Source organism: Haplochromis burtoni, unplaced genomic scaffold, assembly GCF_018398535.1.
Source record: "Haplochromis burtoni strain Fernald_Lab_line unplaced genomic scaffold, NCSU_Asbu1 Contig_919, whole genome shotgun sequence".
Taxonomy (NCBI): Eukaryota; Metazoa; Chordata; class Actinopteri; order Cichliformes; family Cichlidae; genus Haplochromis; species Haplochromis burtoni.
This window is the reverse complement of record NW_024583280.1, coordinates 103,844-119,215: the sequence shown is the minus strand read 5'-3', so window position 1 is coordinate 119,215 and position 15,372 is coordinate 103,844. Positions and strand designations below refer to the sequence as shown.

Here is a 15,372-nt window from a genome sequence, read left to right as displayed (position 1 = left end):
GAGGCCTGTAGAGTCTGAGATACAGCTTTTGGGCTTTTTGTAATTTCTCTGAGGATGCACTAAAGCTTTTCACTGGACTGGAACATTTCTTTTTCACAGCTTTTTATATTTGGTAATCACAATGTGATGAGAAGTGAATCCTTTTTCTTGCAGAAAATCAAGTTGAAACTTGACCTAATTATCTTCCAGATTTTTCTCACTGTATGTGTTTTCCTGTATGTGGCAACAGTTGCATATCTGGTTCTGTGTTCACATCTTACAGTGACTGGCAAAGTTGGAAGATGTTTTTTTTAAAAAACATTTTATGTTCTGTCAGTGGTGTGAAGGTTGGAAGGTGGTTCAAGACTTTGACTGATATAGTTTAAGCATTTCTGGTCCAAGTATTCTGAAGTTGTCCTACCCTGAGGTTGGTATCGAGGGTTGAGCACAGCAGGCAGACAGAACCTCAGACCATCATCAGCCTGCACAGCCAGCTCAGTGACGTACTCCAACCTGATGGAGGCGCTCTCTCCTGGAGGCAGACTGCCCACACGCAGAGAGAATATATCTGGACTCTGATCACTCTCCTCCAATAGGAAGGCCTGCTGACCGGAGCTCAGAGCATCATCATACTCCTCACGAGCCTGAAGCACAGGTGACAAATGTCAGTGACATTCACTGTGTTTATTTTGAAGCTCACTTATAATCAGGTTATATTTACTGTCCAGCTCACCTTCTGTTTCTCCTTCACCTCAGCTACAATCTGTGTCTGTCCAACCTGAGCGCTGAAATGACAGACAGCAGCATCTCCAGGCAGAGGGAAGACAAAAACAGCCTCTAATGGTTTGTCCTCCTTGTTCTCGTAGTTCAGAGTGGAGACCACTGTAGCCACATGGTCCCTCACCTCCAGCTCCACCTCAATGCTCTTCAGAGGAACTGATAGAAAAATAATATTAGAATAAATACAAACCATACATCAGGGTATTATTATGTGCCATTACAACAACAACAAAATCTACATTTGAAGTTGTTTTAATTAACTTCTTTTCCATCAGTACCTGGTTCCTTCTGAAGAGTTAGCAGACCACAGCAATCCATTATCTTACCTGTAAAACAAGAACACTTAATACTGAAACTTTTACACTTTACAAATATGGAACATTCAAAACATATAGCCGCAGTCTGAGATAACGGGTATGTCGACCGTGGGAATAAACGTTCTCCGTTAACTACTTTCTTTTTTAGGCTCTGTGCCTAAAATAAACCTTCATCAAATAAAGGAATCACTGTAAACATGGCGCTTCTGGTCGATTTTTAACCGAAACTCGTAACACAAATTGCTCCTGACCGATTTATGTTTTGAGTACAAGTTACTTTGGTGACGTAAGCAGCTAAAAGGGGAGTCACTGTCGGGAACAGCTCGCTGACGCATTAATCAGAGTTTTTGTAGAGGCCTCGGGTTTTGTTGCAGTCTTGTTTATTATTATAACCAGCCAAGCGTCCCTCTGACCGTGACTTTCACTTTCACATTAAACATGCCGTCTGTTGTATAACCCTGTGGACTTTCTCCACTGCATGACTGTATACACACATAAACCGTGCATGATTCTGTGTGACAGCACCCACATGACAGCGATAAGCTTTCAGGTTTTCCTGTCAGTCCAGCTGCTGTAATAGACAGACTTACCTCAAAGAATGTACTGATGTTTCCGGTACAGTTTTACTGCAGCCCCCTCCTCTAAATACGTGAAGAATGGTGTTAAAACACGTAATGTTTTCGCTAACAACACTGACCTAACTGAAACAAGACTGCCACCGGGTATGCTCGATTTTCTTGTACGAGAGCATCCAGTGGCGTAGTGATGTGTCGGTCGCGAACGAAACGGCTATAAGAGCCGATTCTTTGAAGTGACCGACGCGAGCCGACTCCTTATTGGGAGTCGTGGGTTTCCCCCCCTTCTCTCACCCTCTGGCACTTTTTTTTGCTTCACTCAGCACGTGAGCCTTGTGCTTTGTGCTGGGAAGAGGGGGGAGGGGCGGCAATAGCACAGGAACAGAGTCAGAGGGAAAGAGAGAGAGAAAGAGAGCCAGGGACAACAACCTCACATTAGAAAGGTATAGTAATCATCCACAACTATTTTCAGTTGCGGATGATAAAGGATTCAGAAAGTTTATTCATGCAGGACTACAAGACAGAGAATGTGCATCTTCTTTTTCTTTTCATATTTGAATTTATATTTAATTGCGCTGTGGTTTGCAGTGTTTTGTGTTGTTTCGTTTTAAATTTGTTCAAAAGGAAACAGCTGAAAATTTAAATAGTTAAAAGTTGAAATGTAAATAGTTGTTTTTTGTATTATATGATATAATTATAATTATTGTATAATATAATATATATGTGAGTGCTTGTGTATAAATACACAAACAATACACATATGCTTTCAATTGTGTAATTTAAGCGATCTAGGTAGCTCTTGTTTTGGAAGTTCAGCTAATGCTAGAAATGTGCTTTGGAGTTTGTACGTACTTTGTCTCTAGGGGCCACCGTATATATTTATATATATACATATTTAAATAAAACCACGTGTTTTTTTTTACATTAGTAATTCCTTTTGTGCATAATTTTATATTGTTGTTAAAAATAAATGAATTAAAGCAAGAAAACAACCTGAAGAGCCGGTTGGGAGCTGAAAGAGCCGGCTCAGTTTAGAAAAAAGGCAGAGAGAGTGTACACCCAGGGTACCAAACAGGCCGCTCCTGAGAGCACAGGTGTGAGGAGCTTTATGTTACAGTTTCTGTCAATCTGTAACCATCATCACAGTTTTCATTCAAGTCACACCCCTTTAATCCGATCAGTCTTTTTTTTTCACGATGGGTATATTATTACTATCTTATCATTAAAACCTAGGAAAAAATGAGGTTTGAATATTCTTCTTCTTATTATTATCTGTTTATTTATTTAATTTTAGATAATGTAAGTGTTGTGATTGAGAGAAACATGTTACCAGAGGTGGGAATTAACAAAGTACAAATACTTCTTTACTTTGGAGGATGTGTCCTCTTGACAGTGTACTTGACATATCTGACTGCTGGTATCATCTATGAAGCAATTTGTTTATCAGCTAGGAGCTAGTTAGCACAGCTGCATTTTAAATTTTGTTTAGTGAGTCAAAGGAGAAAGAACAGATGCTCAAAAGAGGAAGATTGTCAATGTTTTGCTGAACAAAAGAGTGAGTGTTTTTTTTTTGTAAAGGAGCGAAACTTTGTTACCACTTGTATGTTGAAATCTTCACTCCTAGTGTGTGTGTGTGTGTGTGTGTGTGTGTGTGTGTGTGTGTATTATCACTCCCTTTCATTCTATCTGTGAGGACCTGCGTCTAATGGGCTTCTCTCTTCTCTTTCATGCTTATCAACATTACAATTGTCTTTCTGTTATGTTACCAAGATTAAATCTGTTTAGGGCTCGTGGCATCCTAGTGGAAGACGATGGTGTGAGTAAATGTGTCCATTCCCCTGACCTCTGACTGTGGTTGCTGTCCATGGTGCTGATCAAAAGCTGGAAAGAATCTACTGACAGTATTGATTATTGGTATGCATTATTTTACCAATACAGTGAGAAAGAGAGAGAGAGAGCAAGAGAGGGTGAGAAAGACTGTGAGAAGCTGTTTTTGCTTCAGGTGGAAAGGGCCCAAAAATAATGTCCCCGGCCGAATCACAGTTGTTACACTTGTGAAAGGGGGTCTTTTTAAAGAAAAAAAGACCTCCTCCTATTGCAGTAAAAAAAGTGCACCATAGTCAAAACATTTTAACAGCACTCTAGTTTTCATACAGTCATACTCATTCTGTACACTCAAACTCCCCGATACACCCACCCAACACAGCACCTTTAACACTGTGTGTGTGTGTTCATACACTCCTGTTTCACACATCCTGTCTACTGAAAGAGGGTGGCATGAAAATCAAATAGGGTGGCAAAATCAAAGCCATTTCTTCTATGCTGGTGTTACTGTGGGATCCCAGAGTGGGATATTCTGTGTAAAACACGTGTTATGGGACATGTTTCATTAATATATGTATTCATTTTCAGTTTCTTTAAAAGAATAGAAATCCATATTACGTTGGAAAGCAGTGGGGGCAGAATGTTGGTGGTTGCTCCAGGGTTTCGGGGAGCAGTAAGGGAGCCCACCTTCCGCTGCTTCCTCAGACACGTACTGGAGAAAAACTGAGACGCATTGTGTCTTCATTTCTCTGCTCTTCACCTGCTTTTTCAGGTAACATATTTATCACGGTTGTCTTCATCCTTGGGACCCGCAACATTAAATTCTGTAATATGTATAAGTCAATACGTATGGTTAAAATACATCACATGCAGTAAGTATACGCATTTTTCATATAAACATAGTCTGTAACTATCTTATTGGCTTTAGCCTAAATAATTGGGCTAAATCAGAAAGTTTAACTATCTGTTGTCTTTTTTTTCGTTTTGTCCCTGTTTCCAAAAGAACAAGAAGTAATCTCCAGTGAGCTGGCAGCATGGTGGTGCGGTGATTAGCACTGTTGCCTTACAGCAAGCAGGGCAGTTCAATTCGATTCCACCACCTGGCTGGCTGTGGATTTTGCATGTTCCCCATGTGTTTGCTTGGGTTTTCTCTGGGTACTCTGGCTTGGGGTTAGGCTAATTTGTCATTCTAAAGTGTCCATAGGTGTGAATGTGAGGGCAAATGGTCTGTCTGTCTCCACGTGTTAGGCTCCAGTTTGAACTTTTACTATATTTCAGTTAAAGTGTTTTTATAAATTTGCATCACTGATTTGTGTCATGAAATTACCTTTCTGCCACAGCAACCAAAGTCTTTTTAATGACAAACCAGACTGCTGAAGCAGCAATGCCTCATAACTGGATATAAAACCTGTTTTTATTCTATCCTGTACTGTTGTCAATAGAAAAGTTAGGAAAATCTAACATTTGAAAATCATTCGAGAAAATGATACTAAAATTAATATTAATATAATTATATTAATTAATACTATTAATATAGTTATTTTTAGGGGTGACATTTGGGGGTGACATACACACATACACTCGACACTCTCTGCGTCTCTCTCACACACACACGTCTCACAAGAAGATTGTTATTTATGTATCTGTGCATTTTCTAGCATACACATATTGTATTATTCATAGGACTTTGTACAAAATATAAATGTCTTCCATGTGTTATATTGTGGTTTGATGTTTGCATATGTGGATGTTTTGTTCCTCATTTGGTTTGCTTCCCCCAGACTTGGGCTATTCCAGATGCTCACCTGAATGATAGAGAATAAAAAGAAGCCAGTTGCTGTTACAGGGGTTGGGTTCTTTGGTGTGTTTTGGTGGGTACACTCATGCTTTCATTAATAAAGATTACTAGATGATAAATATTTTTGCAGCCTCGTGCCATTTTGTTTGAACCTATACGTGACTGCTGGCCAAACTGATATAAATAGTAAGTGAAGTAAATAAAATGCCTGTGGCTTCTCAGGAAGTCCTGCATTTGGGTCCTGTTATTCACTCAAACCTGACAATAACACATCACCCTGTTTTATCCACAACTGTAAATTTTCGGAGACATCCTGTTACATTTACTGAGATCAGCAACAGACTTGCTGAATTCAAACCTCAATAAAAATGTGAAAATGACTCAGCTTTTTCTTTTTTTGTTTTTACAGCATTATGGACTATAAGTTAAAGCAATTAATGATGCAGTGAATGGTGGTCAAAGGGTTGATCTTTTCACAGAGCACGTCTGTCCCTTTTTATTAACCCATTACAATTATTCCCCCATCACTTTAAAAAGGCAACAAAACATGCATGTAACATTTCTTCAGAGATGTAATTCAGTTTTAATTATATAGCGCCAAATCAACACAACAGTCACCTCAAGGTGCTTTATATTGTAAGGTAAATACACTAAGTAATACAGGAAAAAAACCAACAATCAAATGATCCTCTTTGAGGAAGTACCTGGCAACAGTGGGAAATAAAAACTCCCTTTTAACAGGAAGAAAGCTCTGGGAGATCAAGGCTCAGGAAGGGGCAGCCATTTGCCACAACTGGTTAAGGGAGAGGGGAGCAGGACAAAAGAAACACACTGTGGAAGAGAGACAAGTTAGTGTCACAATCTAAATGTTGAAGTTGGTCGACATTTTCAGATCAGACTTATGGTCTTTAAGCCAAGTTTAAAATTTGTTTTGAATGTCCTTGGTGTAGTTATTGATGTCATTTCTTTTTATGACAATCTGTTCTTAAATTGTGTTTTATTTCTCACAAAAGTGAAAAGATTATGAAAGAAAGTTGAGCCAAAGAAGAGAGTTGGCTCTTAGACTTCGAGTATAGGAGGCCCTCAGCAGAACTTTTAAAGAGAATAAGAAACACAGAAAACCTTAGATAAGGAGGTGTGCTCTGTATGGAAGCCCGTTTCTGCCACTAAATTTAAAAAAAAAAAAAAAAAGCATCTATAACTCAAAATTTCGACTTATTTTATCGAAACTTTGACTTATTAACTCAAAATTTTGAGAAAAGTAACTAGAAATTTCGAGTTAGCACTGCTAATCAGTAATCTACGTGAATGATGTCATTTCCTTGTAACCTGAAGCTGAAGCCTTACAAATGCTACAGCTAAGCTACCGGTATTACATCGACTCATGAATGCACAGATTGCTGAGTATTTTCAGTGTGGCTTCAAAAATTATGAAATCCTTGTGTTATTAGCTGAATCACAAACAAAGAAATGAGAGACCAAACATAAATTTTCAAATTTTTTATGCTAAGTATTATTTGGAAAGTCATTGGGAAGTTTTGGGAAATTCAGATTCAACTCAAACTACATGAGTAAGCAAACATGAATGAAGACTATATGCTGTCTTAAGACGTTCAAGGATCAATCGGTGTCAATTAGCAGAATGAAAGTGTTTCATGGATAAAATTGTAACTCCTGCGAGAGAAACAGAATGACGTTCTGTATAGTTTCATTTCAATTTGGCCATAAAAATATTACTTTTTAAAAAATAAAAGCTAGGATAGACTTTTTTGTTTAGAAGATGGTGTAAACACTGTAAATAGTTATTTTAAAAGTTTTGCTCTATTCACTCCAATTCACTGAGGACCATCTTGAAAATGTCCTGAACTGAAGCCATTTTCAGAACTATAACAGGAAGGGAAAAGACTTCTTAGATTGGTTTTGGTGTTTCTGTGTGAAATCAGTAAAAGTATGAACATAATCGCCATCTAGTGGCAGAGAAAAGGAATTAAAACACTTTGTGAATGAGCTGCCACAGCAGTGGTCCAATCTTCTACTGTGTCAGGAGTATTCAGACAATTTTGACATACTTTTTTCCACAATGGTAAAACCAATATTAGGTACATAATTCATGACAAATAAACATGTAAAAGGGGTTGATGATATAAAACAGCTCTGTATCAAAGGCAGTGTGGAGTAAGCAGACCTGCTTCTGTTCACTCTGAAGATGAAGCTACTTTAAGAAAACCCTCAGAGTCCCAGAGCTTCTTTCTTCACGCTGCAACCCAGCAGGACATTTCCAGCATCCACACACTCTGACACACACGGTGCTAAAAACACAAAACAGATATTAAAATAATGATTGTGGGAGGAAAGCTGTAGAATGAAACTGTTTTTTAAAGCTGTTATTTTATCTGTTACAATCATTGCTAGTACCATTGTGAGCACAGAGCCACGAGGCAGCCTTCATAGCCAGAAGCTCCCACTCGTCCTTTGCATCCATCTTGAAACCATGAAGCCAGATCAGAGCCAGAATGGTGGCCCACACTTCACCGCTGGTCTAATTCCCCAAATCAAAATCAATCAAATAAACCAGACAGAACACACATTTTACTTTCTACAACCAGTAATATTACATATGTTTGTGTACTTCTTTGTCACACGGGGTCACCAAGGTGGGCAGCTCTGCATATTTGATTTGGCAGATTATTACACTGGATGCTCTTCTGATGAAATCCCAAACTGTGATGTCATAAATGCTCTAAAATAATGTGCTGACATGTTTTTACAACAACTGATGAAGAAAATAATACAAGGATTCACAGTGCTTATTGTCATGTGTCACAAGAGAAAAGGCATTTTTCTGTGCAATGAAATTCCTTCCACCCACAAATGTCGATTAATATATACAATAGAAATAGAACATATAATACAAATAGTACAAATAAAAAAATGAAGACAGAAAAGGAGACAAAATATGGAAATTTGAAACAGATATGTGTAAAAGAGCTATAGCTTAATATGTTGGCTTAATATGTAAGATGACCAGACGTGCAAAATTTTTTTATTATTACTGTTCAGAATGGGTCAGCTGTTCAAGAGTCTGATGGCAGTGGGGAAGTTGTTGAGTCTGGATGTTCTGGATTTCACGCTTCTGAACCTCTCTGCAAGCATTTTCAGTTCATGGCAGTAGTGCTGCCATACCATGCAGTGATGCAGCTAGTCAGGGTGCTCTCCACCATGCAGCTGTAGAACCTGCTGAGGATCTTGGCCGACATACCAAATTTCCTCAGCCTTCTCAGGAAATAAAGCCACTGCTGAGCCTTCTTGACCAACTGTGTGGTGTTCAGTGTCCAGGTGAGGCCCTCAGAGATGTAGACACCCAGGTACCTAAAGCTGCTCACCCTCTCCACCTCAAGGCCCCGGATAGACAGCGATGGGTGAGACCTCCTCTTCTTCCTCGTGTCCATTATCATCTCCTTTGTCTTGCCAGTGTTGAGGGTGAGGTTGTTGTCCTCACACCATGACACCAGACCGACCACCTCTCTCCTGTAAGTTGCCTCATCTCTTCCAGTGATGCGACCGATCACTGCAGAATTGTCCGCGAACTTCAAAATGATGTTATCCTTGTTGGATGTGACACAGTACAGGGTGTACAGGGTGTATAGGATGGGACTGAGGACGCCAGTATTTGTAATAATGCTGGCTGAAGTGCTGTTGCCGATCCTGATGGACTGCCAGCCTGCCAGTCAAAAATTTCTGCTGCTCTGCAGTTTCTGGATAATATCAGACGCTGGTGCATCTCAGTGGGTGGTTAGGAGTATGATTACCACCAGTGTTTTAGGCTACGTCCACGCTAGCCCGGATAGATTTGCAGACTGCGTTTTCGTCTGAAAACGCTCCGCGTCCACTAGCGTTTTGAGTTGCTTTTACAGAGTTGCGCGTCGACATTGAAACGGCCCAAAGCGCTTACGTTCCAGTACTGCGTATGCGCAAAAGCACGTGAGAATTAAAGAATTTGAAGAAAAGCTATCTGGAGCATGTACAAACTGATAATACTCTGTTTTAGGGCTGTCAAAATTGAGAGCAATCAAAACAACTGCCGTATAATGCCCTCCGCTATCTTTGTTTAATTGGTCACATGACTGCATCACATGACTAAAATGCGTCATCGTTTTAGAAAGTCTGCGTTTTCGAGTGTCCACACTGCGACGGGGCAGCTCTGTTTTGAAGTGTATATGTTTTCAAGAGCGTTTTCAAAATGCTGCATTTTTCCTTGAGGAAAACGCCGTCTCAGTGTGGACGGGAGACCAAAACGGAGAGAAAACAATGTGTTTTCAAACGAAAACGCATTAGTGTGGACGTAGCCTTAGCTTCTGATATGCAGATGTTTATTCTCAGGCTGTGAGGCAGGCCTACATTTAGTTTGACTTCATCTTCTTTGTTTTATGGTGTCTTTTTAATTACATCATGTGTTTTTGTTGAAATCATAGAATCAAATCTGTTTTATCTCACATCATCATTTTGTGTTAATATTTAAATTGACAGCAGTGCATCTTTTCAGGCTTTGACTTTTCCACCTCCTCGTTGGTCTGTCCCAGTGCAGCAGCCAGAGCTGGATCAAGCAGCCAGCAGCCAGACGCCTCCTGCAGGGAGACTAACTGCAGCAAAGGGTCTCTGGGTGGCTGCTCAGGCACAGCAGCTGGAAAATCTAAGATGCAATAAAAACAAAACCTGATTATGGTGCTAGATGACAAACAGAACTCTACATGATAACCCAGTGCATAAAACACCGCACTGTAAACTATGCAACAGATAAATATTATGTTTTTCACTTGAAAATTACATCTTAAAAATGTAATCATTACATAAGAGCTCCACATCAAACATCAAATGTTTACAACTTACTAATAAAGATAAAGACTGTCAACACCACATCATCAGCTACCGTGGTCTTAATGAATACCATCTGAAAGTAATCCAACTGATGAGATGAAAGCTTGATACGATGTAAACTATGCATTTCACATACTGTACTGTGAAAATATATCAACAATATATTAAATTCAGGGGCTTAAAACAGTGTTTAAATCCTTGTTTTCATTTGATCTACTGGAATATAAGACTAATAGATTATTCTATAGGAGAAAACTGGAAAACTCATTATCTAAGCAACTGAACTAAACATTGTACAGTCACTTCCACTTAGCGTTAAATTCCCTTCATGTCTACCAATATAAGAAAAATAGAAATGAATAAGTACTTAGTATTTTATTGTAACCCAGCAAATTGTAAATGATGGTTTGACAAATATTAAGAAAGTCCCTGAGCCCCCACTCTCGTGTGAGCGCTCTGTGACTGCCCTTGCTACAAGTAAAACTGTGTGTTTCCACTCTCTGACTCTCTACTGAAGAAGTGTCTTTAGAATACATCTCTTGACAGACACATATTAAGAAAATAAAAATTTCCATCAGCTGACTTTAGACAAAAACGACATGTTAATTAAAATTAAATACATGATCTCAAGTTGTTACATTTCCTTCGTGCTTTTGCTGCCATCATTGTTCTTGGGTCTGCATCTGAAATTGTTAAACCATAAAAAAGTTTGAGGTAATTACAGATAATTCCTTAAGATATAGTATCTAAATGCACAGATTTGTCAAAAATAGTCATATTAACTTACTCATGGCCATTATATGATTGTAAACCTAATGTGGCTTCAACTTTTAAAATGTAACCAAAATTTGGATCCTGGAGTTGTTTGAGATTATAATGACAATTATATGGATATACTTTTCTTGCATTTATAGTTACAAATATGTGTGTATGTCTAAATTGATATAATTTTTCATGTAAAAATGTGATGTCACTTCATGATTTAACAATGAAAATGAAATAATACCAAATGATCTAAAAGCTACTTTCAGCTGCCCCTTTATTCACAAACAGTGATCACAGCAGGTAGCTCCCCATGTATGGAGAAGGTCAGGTATATGCTATGATTTCAAAATAAAAAATGATTACAATTAATACAAAGATAACAAGAACAGCAACATTCAAAAGAAAATGAGAGTGTTATATATCGAGGAAAATAAAAGAGGGATGAAATTGCATCATATGTTTATAAAAAGAACAACTAAAGTACTGACTTTGAAATTGTGATTTACAAATACAAAACTGGTAGTATTTAAAAACATATCTTTTGTCATTTCTTCAGTTCTTTGCCATTCATACCTCCCTGAAATGTAAAGTCAATTAAACTATTGACACGTCTTTATTAGACCTAACACAGCTTTTCAGTTGGCATTCTTTTTACATTTGACTTTTGCTACAGTTCAACTCCAGCTAAAGTAATAAGTAAGCAAACATAAATTACATCTTAAAACTGTAATAATTATATAAGAGCTCCACAACAAAATCAAATGTTTACAACAGTTCGAACTTATTAAAGAAAACTAAAACTGGCAGCACCACACCATCACTTACTGTGGTTTTAATGAATACCATCTGAAGGCAATCAAGCTGATGAAATGAAAGCTTAATATGATGTAAAGTATGTGTTTCACATGTTTTACAGAGAAAATATATGGTTTTATATATTAAATTATTTTAATCTGATTTATTGGAATATAAGACTTAAAGATTATTCAACAGGAGAAAACTGGATCTCAATATCAAAGCAACTGAACTAAACATTGTTATACAGTCTCTTCCACTAAGCCTTAAACTTCCTTCATATCTACCAAGACAATGCATGCTTATTTTTTCTTATTTTATTCTAACACAGCAAATTATAACTGATGGTGTTACAGACAATAAGAAAATAAGAATTTCCATCAGTTAACCTTTTGAAAAAACACTCCTGTTAATTAAAGCTAAATACATGCTCTCATTTTGTTTTTTTACTTACATTTTCTTGACTGGTTTTCTTCTTCCATCATCGGGAATCCATCTGAAACACACACAAAAAAACATTTTTGAGTTCATTACAGAGAATTACTCAGCAATAGTATCTGAATGCATGGATTTCTCAAAAACAGTCATATTCCAAGAAAAAAATCATAACCTTTTCATTTCTGATTTAATACTCATGGCCATTGGAGCAAATATAGGTTTGGAGTCTAACTTATTAAAGAAAAATAAAACTGGTAACACCCCAGCATCAGTTAAAGTGGTTTTAATGAATACTATCTGAAGGCAATCAAGCTGATGAAATGAAAGCTTGATACGCTGTAAAATATGTGTTTCACATGTTTTACTGGGAAAATGTATGGCCAATAAATACATACATAAATACACATAATCAGATTAATTTAATCTGATTTATTGGAATATAAGACTAAAAGATTATTCAACAGGGGAAAACTGGATCTCAATATCAAAGTAACTGAACTAAACATTCTCCAAAAAGTTGATTCTGTTCATCTGGACGTAGCGTTTTGTGGGAGAAACGTTTCGTCACTCATCCAAGTGACTTCAGTCTCAGCTGAGTCACTTGGATGAGTGACGAAACGTTTCTCCCACAAAACGCTACGTCCAGATGAACAGAATCAACTTTTTAAAGATTTACTTCCTTGGATGATTGAGAATGCATCAAGATGAACTAAACATTGTTAGTTGACCTTTTGAAAAAACACACATGTTAAAACTAAAATACATGCTCTCATTTTTTTTTTAAACTTACCTTCCATTACCTTTTGTTTCCTCCCGTTCATTAAGAATCCTTTTTAATTGGTAAACACAATGCAACATTTTTCAGGTAATTACACAGAATGCGTCAGCAATAGTATCTGAATGCATGAATTTCACAAAAACAGTCATATTCCAAGAAAAAAAAATCATAACCTTTTCACTTCCCGATTTAATACAATGTAAGAAATGTGCACTATTGTGCCCCTCTGCCCTTAGCATACACAATCCATGATAATAACAAACATTCCCCTGACATACATGTTGCTATGGACCACATTACCAGCTCCTACATGTAATAGCTCACATCATTTCCTCTGTGTTTAACAGAAACTGTATAAAATATCACATTGATGAAAACTGGTTTTGCTGTATTTACTCTTTTTATTGCTTGTTTGCTGCTCTAACTGATGCATATGTATGGAGAAAAATGTGTTCAACAAAGGGTCGATCCACAAGCATAAACTGAGCTCCACAAGTGTGCACAATGACACATGAGGACTCACATGTGCATGTTCAGTCCACACACTGAAACACACCTAAAATTATTTTTTTAGAAATGCGTACATCCTAACCTGAATAAATACTGAGTTTAAGTTCAGTGAACAAATCAGATCACTTTGACTTTCAAAAACTGTCTCACTCATACACACAGGTATATATGCTCTGAGCATGTTCCTGTGCTGCCATGATTAGTGCCTCTGTGCTGTCTTTCAGATCAGGACATCTGGATGTCGGCCTCTTCCTCTATCTGCCGGTGGTACACACCGTTCAGGGGACTGTCCTTCTACAATGGCTCCTCCTCTTCCTCCTCTTTCTTGGTTTTCTGCTGTCTGAGGTATTCACTGAGCGCGTGGTCGGTTGTATTGGTGGATATTTGTTGTCTCATTCTGGATTGTGGTACTGACACTCACCAGTCCCCATCCTCCTTTCTTCCACTTAGCATACAGCCTCAGGGTGCTGATCTTAGGGTGAACCCTCCATGCATGGTCAGGAGTTTCCTTGTCTTGATGTCAGTGGCTTCTATCTCTTATTATCCCAGCCGGGTACCTAATCATGGGCAGGGCGTAAGTGATGATAGCCTGGATCTGTTCTTACTGTTCAGCTGACTCCTCAGGACCTGTCTGACCTTGAGCAGGTACTTGGTGGTTTCAGCTTTCCTAGCAGCCTCTCCACAGCTCCCATTTGCCTGTGGGATCCCCAGGTACTTGTACCTGTCCTCTATGTCTGCAATGTTGACTTCTTGTAGTTCGATCCCCTCAGTTCTGACTACCTTCCCTCTCTTTGTTGTCATCTGATTACACTTCTCCAGTCCAAATGAAATTCCTCTGTCATTGCTGTATATCTTGGTGGTGTGGATCAGTGAATTGATATCTCGTTCACTCTAGGCATACAGCTTGATGTGATCCATGCACAGGAGGTGGCTGACAACTGCTCCATTCTGTAGTCGGTATCTGTAACCAGTATTGTCAGTGATCTCACTGAGGGGGTTCAGATCTAAGCTGAACAGCAGTGGGGACAGATCATCCATCTCCTTGGTAGATCCCGCACCTGATGGTGACTTGTGCTGTTGGCTTGAAGTTAGTCTCTAGTGTTGTTCGCCACATCCACATAGAGTTCCTGATGAAGGCTCTTAGGGTCCTGTTGATCTTGTACAGTTCTAGGCATTCCAGGATCTGAGTGTGGGGCTTGGTCAGCCAAGTCTTGCAGTCTCTATCAGTAGCTAGTGTTTTGTGCCTCTGGTATTGATGCCAATTCCTTTTTGTGCCCCGCTTATGTATTGAGCCATGTGCCTACTCATCTTTGCCGCTATGATGCCTGAACAGAAGCTTCCATGTGGTAGGAATGCAGGTTATGTCCAGTAGTTGTATGGGCCCGGTCCCTTCTACAAACAACTACACATTTACATAGATGTACAGATGTGTCATTTAGGTTTTACGTACCTGTTTCAATTTCCTCAAACATCACCATGGAGCGACACACTATAACGTAAAATAGAGTCAGTACATTTCTTAAGAATTTGTTAAGGAACACTAACTTACTGATTTGTTGATATACAAATACGTTCGTGAGCCACGGTGAAGTCAGCCGCCTCATCACTTGTGTCAAGCCAGCCTCCAATTCGAGACTTGCAGTCAAGCCAGCCTCCAGTTTGTTTTACGTTCCCTGTGTATTCAAAGTATTACGGGAATGGATGTGGAAACCGGATTTCAAAATAAAAGCCAACTTCGAGTGAATTAACAGATATGTTAAGAACATAATAACATATAATTTAGGCTTTTTTTTTTACAAACTCTAATGTTAGATCTATATGACACAGCCTTGTACCCTAATTGTGCCCTGTCACTATCAAGGCCATCTTATTTTGGATTTCAAAGTAAAAGCCCTGTGAATCTTCATTTTTGAACTACTCTTTCAATGACTTAATAAT

General features: G+C 38.5%; 1 protein-coding gene and 1 long non-coding RNA gene across 12 annotated transcripts; both read right to left on the bottom strand.

Moving 5' to 3' along the window:
- Positions 1–296: 296 nt before the first annotated feature.
- Positions 297–1,888, bottom strand: LOC102293578 (von Willebrand factor A domain-containing protein 5A). Its single transcript, XM_005951504.3, has 4 exons — positions 1,667–1,888; positions 1,038–1,085; positions 713–915; positions 297–623 (listed from the first exon to the last, which is right to left on the bottom strand). The coding sequence occupies exons 2-4, from the start codon at positions 1,075–1,077 to the stop codon at positions 303–305; spliced, it is 564 nt and encodes a 187-aa protein (XP_005951566.3). The 5' UTR covers positions 1,078–1,085; positions 1,667–1,888; the 3' UTR covers positions 297–302.
- Positions 1,889–2,633: 745 nt separating this feature from the next.
- On the bottom strand, positions 2,634–14,999 carry LOC106632604. Of its 11 annotated transcripts, none has more exons than XR_006053390.1 (8): positions 14,885–14,999; positions 12,937–12,975; positions 12,163–12,204; positions 10,769–10,831; positions 9,809–9,963; positions 7,689–7,812; positions 7,459–7,582; positions 2,634–4,299 (listed from the first exon to the last, which is right to left on the bottom strand). It is a non-coding gene; the product is annotated as a von Willebrand factor A domain-containing protein 5A (long non-coding RNA). The 11 variants fall into 11 exon arrangements; XR_006053389.1 differs by lacking the exon at positions 2,634–4,299 and adding an exon at positions 4,346–6,104; XR_006053388.1 differs by lacking the exon at positions 2,634–4,299 and having other exon boundaries at positions 6,457–7,582.
- Between the last annotated feature and the right edge of the window lie 373 nt (positions 15,000–15,372).

What these genes read in the sequence shown, in the direction of transcription:
- LOC102293578 (XM_005951504.3), bottom strand. Translation starts at nt 1,077, where the DNA reads ATGGATTGCTGTGGTCTGCTAACTCTTCAGAAGGAACCAG. An exon ending in AACTCTTCAGAAGGAACCAG is followed by an intron (nt 916 to 1,037) that starts GTACTGATGGAA and finishes TTTTTCTATCAG; the next exon opens with TTCCTCTGAAGAGCATTGAG. An exon ending in AGGTGAAGGAGAAACAGAAG is followed by an intron (nt 624 to 712) that starts GTGAGCTGGACA and finishes CCTGTGCTTCAG; the next exon opens with GCTCGTGAGGAGTATGATGA.